Source organism: Garra rufa, unplaced genomic scaffold, assembly GCF_049309525.1.
Source record: "Garra rufa unplaced genomic scaffold, GarRuf1.0 hap1_unplaced_857, whole genome shotgun sequence".
NCBI lineage: Eukaryota > Metazoa > Chordata > Actinopteri > Cypriniformes > Cyprinidae > Garra > Garra rufa.
This window is the reverse complement of record NW_027395122.1, coordinates 1-10,039: the sequence shown is the minus strand read 5'-3', so window position 1 is coordinate 10,039 and position 10,039 is coordinate 1. Positions and strand designations below refer to the sequence as shown.

The following is a 10,039-nucleotide window of genomic DNA, read 5'->3' as shown; positions in this document are numbered from 1 at the left end:
CTCTAGTGGTGAAGACATTAAGTGGTTAAGATATTGCAACACTTTTGACATTATTTGCTTATACTGGGGGCTAGAGATTTGAACAAGCACCTAACTGTAAAAAAATACCTAAAATACGTTTTAAAGAAGAATGTGCTAACACTTGGCGGTGAGTTTTGCTCCTGCTAAATAAGCAAGATTGCTGTTTAGCCAACAGGTGATTTGTCTCTGTGCCAAAGATCCTTCCTGAACTCTCTGTTTGTCTCTTTCTCTTCAGCTCTCCCTGTCGTCCTGGTGCGAGGAGCTGGGACGGCTGCTCTTGTTGCGGCATCAGAAGAATCGTCAGAGCGATCCACAGGGCAAAGTTCCCTTGCAGCCACCCATGAACTCCATGAAGCCCTCGCTCTCACATGGGTCAGTACCCTGACAAAACTCTAACTCTAAAAGCTCTAACCCGATGCTTGCTGGAGCCGTACCAGCACTGTTATATTTACAGTAGTCTTGCCCTTTTTTGCTTTCTCAGAATTTGGAGTCCTAGTGCACTCATCCAGCAAAGAATTGTTTGTTTTTATGTGGCATGTGATCTTGAAGACAAGGCTTTTCCAAAAAGCTTTTATTAACAGCCCAGTAAACATGACATCACTGAAGGCTGTGCAGATGAAAGTCATTCTCGCAATGTTCCAAACAACTGCAGATAAAAACATGATATCGTAACATTACCATCTAGGTACGTCAACTAGAAGTTGATAGAGATTGATAGATTGCCAGAGAAAACTTCAGCGTGCTAAAGAGGGTGTGAAGCTAGCTTAGTGATGTTTTACAGAACATTTTGTGCTCGAGGGCTGGTGATCAGCCACTTTTCGCAAACATTATAGCTTCAATTTTCATGGAAAAACAAATGTTCTTTAGTCAGGAGGGAGCTTTTCTTTATTCTTCACTTTTTTTCAATGTTTGATGCCTCTGATCTCACGTTACTGTTTGAATACTGTTTTGTAGTGATGGGTCCTTTCCATATGACAGCGTTCCCTGGCAACAAAACGCTAACCAGGCCCCTGGCTCATTGTCGGTGGTTACGACGGTTTGGGGAGTTACCAATACATCACAAAGTCAGGTGAGTCACACTTACAGTGTCACTGTACGAAAACAGTAAAAGTGATAGCGTTGATCTTCTAACCGACATTGCTTTTGATCTAGGTATTGGGTAACCCCATGGCCAATACAAACAATCCCATGAACGCTGGAGGCAATGCACTAGGGTCGGGTATGTCAGCCAACAACCCAGGGATCAACTCACCTCAGTTCCCTGGCCAACAACAACAGTTTTCAGCCAAAGGGGGATCCAACCAGGCCTACATGCAGCAAAGCATGTATGGGCGTCCAGGGCACCCGGGAGGAGGAGGCTTTGGTGGAAGGTAATGTTTCAAGCATTAGAGAGGTGTTCCAGACAGGATGATGGGAAGTTGTTTGACAAAGTTGCTTTGCATCACTTTGGGAGATTCAATAAGCTATAGAAGAGTTTCCCATTAGTGATACTTGACACATGGTTTTAAAGCCAAGCCAGTACTCAGTTCATGGATGTTTTTCTTGAAAGGGATGATATCACCTTCTTGCTGTGCCAAGTGCAAATCCAGGAAAGATTTATGTGGCATTCCAACAAGTTTTATTCCAATAAATAGGCCTTTCTGTCTCTGTAGACATTAATGTGTTGTGTATTCCTTCTGCTCAGTTACCCGGGTGGGCCAAATGCTCCGGGTGGTATAGGTATGCCCCCTCACACACGACCACCTTCTGATTTCACCCAACCTGCTGCTGCTGCCGCCGCTGCTGCTGTCGCTGCCGCCGCGGCCACCGCAACAGCTACTGCCACAGCAACCGTGGCGGCCTTGCAAGAGACCAACAAAGACATGAACCAGTACAACCAGGTTTGTCCCCCACTGGTTTTGGCTTCTTACCCTACTTTGGATTTCTAAACTAGTACATTTACAAGTCCTCTGAACTGCCATTGGCCTTCTCCACAGGTCTGCTCCTCTTTCCAGATGGGGCCTACGCAAGGCTACAACAGCCAGTTCATGAACCAGCCAGGGCCCCGTGGGCCCCCGTCCATGGCTGGAGGCATGAACCCAGCTGGTATGGGTGGTGGCATGAATAGTTCAAACATGAGTGGCCCGCCAATGGGTATGAACCAGCCCAGAGGTCCAGGGATGGGGCCTTTTGCTGGTCATGGCCAAAGGATGCCTCAGCAGGGTTACCCTGGACCCAGACCTCAGTCCATGCCCATGCAGGGCACCAAAAGGCCATATCCAGGAGAGGTAAGACTACCACTGGTTCAAGTAGACTTCCAGCAGGTATTTTGTAATGGCTATCTGTGTTGGTAAAGCAAATGTTTGTTTGTTTTTCACAGCCTAATTATGGAGGGCAGCAATTTGGACCCAATGGCCAGTTTCCCAACCAGCAAGGGCAGTACCCCAACCCAAACGCTTCTAGAGCTCTTCCTTCACCCAATTACCCTGGGCAAAGGATGCCGGGACAACAGGGCTCTGGCCAGTACCCCCCTACAGGGGTAGCCATGGGCCAATACTATAAGGTAAATTCATATTTCTTGTTCTTTGCAATGTTAGTAGACACAATTTTTCATTTAATTTTCATTTTCATTTTAATTTACTCACCCCCATGCTATCCAAGATGTTCATGTCTTTGTTCCTTCAGTCAAAAAGAAATTAAGGTTTTTGAGGAAAACATTACAGGATTTTTCTCCATATAGTGAACCGATGGGTTAAATGTCCAAACTGCAGTTTCAATGCAGTTTTAAAGGGCTCTACATAGTCCCAGCTGAGAAATAAGGGTCTTTAATCTGCCATTTTCTAAAAAATAAAAAATGTATATACTTTTTAACTACAAATGCTCGTCTTGCACTAGCTCTGCAATGCGCATCTATGACTTTAAGCGTTACTTAATCACGATGGAAAGGTCACGCATGTAGTCCACTTCAAAAAGGTAAGGTAGGACGAAAAACTCTATTATTCTTCTCTAACTTCAAAATCATCAGAAATTGATATGGGGTTTTTTTTGTATAGGGTGTTCGACTTTATTTGCACGTTTGCTTTGTAATAGCTGGGTTGGTCATGCGTGACCTTTCCAACGTGACACTGTCATGCGTGAGGTCGAGCTAGTGCAACATGAGCTATTATGGTTAAAAATTATATACATTTTTATTTTTCTTAGAAACTGACAGATTGCTGACAAGACCCTTATTCCTTGGCTGGGAGCATGTAGAGCGCTTTGAAGCTGCATTGAAATGGCAATTTAGACATTCAACTTGCTGATAAGCATTAAAGTCTACTATATGGAGAAAAATCATTGAATGTTTTCCTCAAAAACCTTAATTTCTTTTTGACTGAAGAAAGACAAACATGAACATCTTGAATGACATGGGGTTGAGTAAATTGTAAGGAAATTATCATTCCGGAAGTGAACTAATCTTTTAAAGTCACAAATTTACTTTTGTAGGTAAAACAAATAAAACTAAATATTACTAGCAACTATCTTGCTTTACACACTGTGCTCTTTTCTATTTCAGCAAGAGCCATTCAATGGTCAGAACAACAATTTCTCTGGAGGTGGTTATGGGTATAATCAAGGAAATGGGGTAGGTGGTGAAATTGTTTTATTTTCATACACAAATATATGTACTCTTCCATATGCATTTAGGGTGATATGTACAGATTTGCTGTATATTTAGTTACTGCATTTAGTAATCATGCGTCTCTTTGGCTAAAGCCTCCTCGGCAGGTGGTGAACTACCCACACTCGCCGGTTCCTGGGAACCCCACGCCGCCCATGACCCCTGGAAGTAGTATACCTCCGTACCTGTCACCCAGTCAGGACGTCAAGCCCCCATTTCCTCCAGACATGAAGCCAAACATGACGTCTCTTCCTCCACCTCCAAGTGAGTCACACAAAGAAACCCCACACAGGACCGTTTCATTGCATTGATCTCCGCTCTGTCCGTATTACAAACTCGGTCACAGTCTATCAGAATAAACCCCTGAGAACCCTTTGATCTGCCACCTGCAGCTGAGAGGGAAAAAAAGTCCCATTGCACATTTATCTGAGATTCATGCATTTTTCACATCCACTCAGAGCTCATTCATAATATATGTGCTTCGGTGGGAAAGGGTGAAACTAGGTGAAGTGAAAGCCAAACTTGAAAGCATCTTACACACTGATACTATGGGAACTACGAATCCATCTAATCTCAATATTTGTTCCCGTAGCCAACCCCAACGAGGAGCTTCGCTTGACGTTTCCAGTGAGAGATGGCGTGGTGCTGGAGCCCTTCAGATTAGAGCACAACCTGGCCGTCAGTAACCACGTCTTCCATCTGCGACCCTCCGTCCACCAGACGCTCATGTGGAGGTGTGCATGTTAACCCCGATAAATGGCTCTGCAAAACATTTCATTTTGTGTTCCAAGTTGGAACGTCATCATGACTGTTCCATTAACACTAGAACCTTCTCTGCATGTCCTACAGATCTGATCTGGAGCTGCAGTTTAAGTGCTATCATCACGAGGACCGACAAATGAACACCAATTGGCCCGCATCCGTCCAAGTTAGCGTCAACGCCACCCCACTAACTATTGAGCGGGGTGACAATAAGACATCCCACAAACCCTTGCACCTAAAGCACGTCTGTCAGCCAGGGAGAAACACCATCCAGATAACGGTCACAGCCTGCTGTTGTGTGAGTATTTCTCTCTGCTGCGTTTCAATAATGTATAGTCTGTCATTTAGCGGCCATGTCAGAGAGCTGTTATACAGCATGTGATACGAAATCAGATAACACTGATTTGAAGCAGCTTCTGTTCTCTGTCTTCCCACTACATTTGCTGGTATCAGTTTTATGCTTCCCTGTCTGAAAGCTGAACGGCACAGATACTGTATCATGTAAAGGATATTCTGATGTGAAGATGCTTGCTAGCGGGTTGTTTAATGTTCGGGGTTTTGTTGCAGTCGCACTTGTTCGTGCTGCAGCTGGTCCATAGGCCGTCGGTGCGATCGGTCCTGCAGGGGCTGCTAAAGAAGAGGCTCCTTCCTGCCGAACACTGCATTACCAAAAGTAAGCAGATGCTGCATTCTTTGGAATCTGTGGATGTCTTGTCACTCTGTGTTATCTTCTTCATCAACCCTTAATCTTTGCAATGTCTCTTGTCTGTTTTCCTGCAGTTAAAAGAAACTTCAGTAGCGTAGCAGCGTCCTCTGGGAATGCCACACTAAATGGAGAGGATGGAGTAGAGCAGACAGCCATCAAAGTGTCCCTCAAGTGTCCAATCACATTCCGACGGATCCAGCTCCCTGCTAGGGGACATGACTGCAAACATGTACAGGTAAGCATCGCTGAAGTGTGCATCTTCATGTTCGTAATCATGTTTTCCAAAGAAATCTAAAGATAAATTTCCAGAATCAAGCTGATATAAGATTTTTGTATTTGTCAGCCAATTCCCTTTTACCTAAAATGTTTACTTGAATAACCTCCTGAAATCAGTTTACTTATAGAAAAAAAATTCCTCATTACTTACTCACCCCCATGTCATCCAAGATGTTCATGTCTTTCATTCTTCAGTTGAAAAGAAATTAAGGTTTTTGAGGAAAACATTCTACAATTTTTCTCCATATAGTGGACTTCAGTGGTGCCTAACAGATTGAAGATCCAAATTGCTGTTTCAGTGCAGCTTCAAAGAGCTCTACATGATTCAGCCAAGGAATAAGGGTCTTATCTAGCGAAACGGTCATTTTCTAGAAACAATAAAAGTTTGGATACTTTTTAACCACAAATGCTTGTTTTGCACTAGCTCGACTTACACGCTTACTCGCATTACATAGTCATGTTGGAAAGGTCACATGTGATGTAGGTGGAAGTACCAACCCAATGTGAAACAAAGCGAATATGCAAAAAAAAAGTAAATTTAAATTTTGACCAATCTTTTCGCTAGATAAGACCCCTGTTCCTCTGCCTAGGATCATGAAGAGCCCCTTAAAGCAGCATTGAAACTACAGTTTTGACCTTGAACCTGTTGATTCCCAATGAAGCCCACTACATGGAGAAAAATCCTGGAATGTTTTCCTCAAAAACCTTAATATTTAATATTTATTTATTTACATTTTTATTATTTAATTAATTATCAACTCACAAACCTTGCGGTTTCCTCATGAAAACTTTTTGAAACCATGATTTAAGATATTAATTCCTTAATAGAGACATTGAATAAAGTTAACCTATTGAATGAACCTATATTTTCAAAGTATATTTAAAATAGAAAATATCTAGAAAATATCATAAAATATTTTTTTCTTTTTAATTTCCCTCATTTTTCTCATTTTAAAGATGTTTAGACATTATTACAACAAAACGATAAAAATACTGATTATGTTAATGATATTTATGAATTCTCACTCACTTGCATTATGTAAATAAACGTGTTTGGGGATTTCCAACATTATCAATGCAAAACTTGTGGGTAAATGTGTGAATCAAAACAACTTGTGCAAAAAAAACACAATCCCATGACACTGTCACTGCAATTCTATATATACATGTTGATTGAATTTACATTTGAATTTGTTGCAGTGCTTTGACTTGGAGTCCTATCTGCAGCTAAACTGTGAGAGAGGAACATGGAGATGTCCTGTATGCAAGTACGTGGCAGACAACAATGAGAATTGTTTTGGGCAGCCGAATAAATATGATACGCTGTTTCTCCTGGCTCTGGTTTTTATATGTTTCTGTCTGTCCCCAGTAAAACAGCATTACTGGAAGGGCTGGAGGTGGATCAGTACATGTGGGGAATTCTCAATGCGATTCAAAAGTAAGTTTATTACTCGCACTGGAAAACACACTTTTTCAATAAGATTGTGTCCTGTAAAAAATGCACCTGAGATATGATTGTTAAATTATAAACATAATTTCAATTCTTGCAGTTCGGAGTTTGAGGAGGTCACCATCGACCCTACGTGTAGTTGGAGGCCGGTGCCCATAAAGTCAGACATTCATATAAAGGAGGACCCAGATGGCCCTCTGGCCAAACGGTTTAAAACCATGAGTCCCAGTCAAATGATCATGCCTAATGTGATGGATATGATCGCCCAGCTGGGTCCCGGCCCTTCACCCTACACCCCCCTCCCCCCTCAGCACGGAGGAAACAATGGCGAATATGGGGGGCAAGGTAGAGGTCAGCACCTGATCAGGCTTTCTGTTCTTTCCTTTCTGTCTGTCTCATAAAACAGTCCTCAGCATTTTACAAGCTTCATTGTTTTAGATACGCTTAATTTTTTCCCTTCAGTCGTAACAGTCAGAAGAACTTACGCCTGCGAGCTCTTAACAGGCTGGTTTGCCATCCAAGCTGTCTAAATCTCTCTAGCTCTTTGTCTCTGCGATTCTGAGGTCATCGTTCCTCATTCCTGTTTCTCTGTTTTGTGCATCAGGCAATAGTTACCAGGGCCATGGAAACTTTGACTTCTCCCACAGTAACTCTGGTGGCGGAGCTCCCATGAGTGACTTCATGCACGGACCCCAGCTCTCACATCCACCAGACGTGCCCAACAGCCTCATGGCCCCCGACAAGCCTCTCACCCACGCCATGCCCGACTCGGTAAATCACTTCAAGCCCTTAAGTTTCCAAGCAACAAAAGCTTTACATTTTTTTCATTAAAACTGGGAACAAATCACTCCAAGATAAGAGACCCTCTCACAGTGTCTTTATTGATACTAGAGTAAAAAGGGCTGATATTTTTGGGGATAGTTCACCCAAAAATAAAAATTCTGTCATTAATTACTCGCCCTAATGTCGTTACGAACCGTAAGACTTTGGTTCATTTTCGGAACACAAATTAATATATTTTTGATCAAATCTGAGAGCTTTCTGACCCTGCATAGGCAGCAACACAACCGGCACGTTCAAGGCCCAGAAAGGTAGTAATGACATTCCTAAAATAGTCCATGTGACATCAGTGGTTCAACCGTAATATGAATTTACGAGAATACTTTTTGTGCGCAAAGAAAACAAATATAACGACTTTATTCATCAATTTCTTCTCTTCTGTCAGTCTTTGATGCACTTCCACAAGAGTACCAATGTAAATTAAGATGTATGTGCTCTGGAATCATCTGCATGGCACCTGTCTTGCTCTCTGTCTGTCTATGGCTGCCAACTCGAGCTCTCTCAGAGTGCTCCACTTTATGCAGAGAAATGCATCTTTATGCACTTTAAGCATCGCTTCTCTCTCCTCCCTCCGCAGATGCCCCATCCCGTGAGTGCTGATCAATCCCATGCTTCCATGCAGCAAGGCATGCACGCATCCCCTCACCCCAACAGCCAGTCAGCTCAAACATTGCATCACAGCGGCCCCCCATCTTCCCAGCCCCCACGCCAGCCCCCGCCCCCACAGCAGCCAGGCCAAAACAGTCACCCACATGCCGACATGACCTTCAACCCCGCCGCCGACGGGCAGGCAGGTGGACAGGGACCTGCAGACATGCCCGAGCCTTCTCTGGATGTGAGTATTCACACTAATGGTTGTCTGGGCTTCTTTCATTTCTAGAGTCACGTGCTACTTACATTTCTTGCACAGTCATGTAAGCCTCACGCTTTCCTCATGGTTCAAAGCTCTGAGCGTTTCCAAAAAGTTCTGATTGAAGGAGTATTCTGGATTCAGTACAAGTTAAGCTCAGTTATTTGAGGCATAATGTTAAGATAATTACCACAGAAATTCATTTCTACTTCTCCCTTCTTTTCTCTCTAAAATAAAAACATCTGGGTTACAATGAGAAACTTGAACATTTGGAATTGAAATGGAGTCTATAGGGATGTAACGATATTATCAATATTGTAATATTGTGATGGCACATAATGATATCAAACGATAGGTCTTCCGGGCAAAAAGTGTACTTGTCTCAATATTTAGATTTTTTTGCACCCTCAGATTCCTGATTTTCAAAAAGTTGTATTTCAACCAAATATTGTCCTATACTAACAAACCATACATCAATGGAAAGCTTAATTATTCAGCTTTCAAGTATTGTATAAATCTCAATTTATAAAAATTGACCCTTATGACTGGTTTTGTGGTCCAGGGTCACATTTCAGCTGTAAAGTTGTTTACATAATCATTTAGGGGTTTATTGCAATAATCTTTCAGAGTTTATGGCATTGTCAAGACATTGTTGTATTAGGGATGTAACGATATCAAAATCTCAAGATACAAAAATATTGTGTATGACGATACAGCATTTATTGCAATATAAAAAAAAATTAAGAGCTCCAACTCATGTTCTTAACTAAGAAAACTTAAGTCAGAAAAAAGTCAGTGAATTGACTTGTACCTGAACTTTAAAGGGAACTCAACCCTCTTTTTATTTTAGATATACCGTCACAGTCTAAATCTCACGTGTTTTAGGAAGCCAAACAAATTAGAATATAATAATAATAATAACAACAACAATGACAGTAATAGCCATATACTGTAAAACAATTGCACTGCCAAATAAATGAAAATGAAAATTTCATAGGTATATTATTTTTGCTTTACACTACAGTAGGGAAATTACAATACTTCTTTCCTAATTTCTACACTTAAAAGAGATATTTTGAATTTGGACTGCAGTCAGCATCAACGTTACCCATTTAAACCGCTAGCTGTCAGCAATTCATACTGCACTTTTAAGCTTTTATTTTGACGGAAACGAGAGTAAACTCCAGCTTCAGTGAAAACAAGCTTACAAATACGTGTCTCACTACAAATCTAGTAAAATATAAACCAAAACTGGTGGCCGATGCGTTCCCAAACGCACGCTAAACTCACAGCACATGCAATAAACGAGTTCAGTGCATTCATTCACAGTGAACTGATCTGTTCTGAGTAGAAAACTCCGGATCACAAGCTGATCACCTGAATGAAGTGCGTGCTTCACTTTGAAACACGTAGCGAAACAGGCTTGATGAAGGATTAAGCCATCAAAAAAATCAACCTAAAAAACTAACCTCCCATCTAATTCTAAACCAAAAA

The 10,039-nt window shown here is 41.9% G+C and overlaps 1 protein-coding gene across 1 annotated transcript; it reads left to right on the top strand.

The window, feature by feature from the left end:
- The first annotated feature begins 267 nt into the window (after positions 1–267).
- Positions 268–8,575, top strand: LOC141317381 (zinc finger MIZ domain-containing protein 1-like). The gene is made up of 17 exons (XM_073833109.1): positions 268–393; positions 976–1,090; positions 1,174–1,391; positions 1,706–1,901; positions 1,998–2,288; positions 2,381–2,563; positions 3,557–3,625; positions 3,757–3,925; positions 4,254–4,395; positions 4,511–4,721; positions 4,991–5,096; positions 5,204–5,364; positions 6,606–6,673; positions 6,775–6,843; positions 6,956–7,206; positions 7,460–7,626; positions 8,273–8,575. The coding sequence occupies exons 1-17, from the start codon at positions 362–364 to the stop codon at positions 8,573–8,575; spliced, it is 2,751 nt and encodes a 916-aa protein (XP_073689210.1). The 5' UTR covers positions 268–361.
- Positions 8,576–10,039: the final 1,464 nt, after the last annotated feature.

Excerpts from the sequence above, each read along its gene's own strand:
- LOC141317381 (XM_073833109.1), top strand. The coding sequence starts at position 362 with ATGAACTCCATGAAGCCCTCGCTCTCACATGG. Across the intron at positions 1,902-1,997 it reads ACATGAACCAGTACAACCAG|GTCTGCTCCTCTTTCCAGAT; the intron begins GTTTGTCCCCCA and ends CCTTCTCCACAG. Across the intron at positions 3,926-4,253 it reads GTCTCTTCCTCCACCTCCAA|CCAACCCCAACGAGGAGCTT; the intron begins GTGAGTCACACA and ends TTGTTCCCGTAG.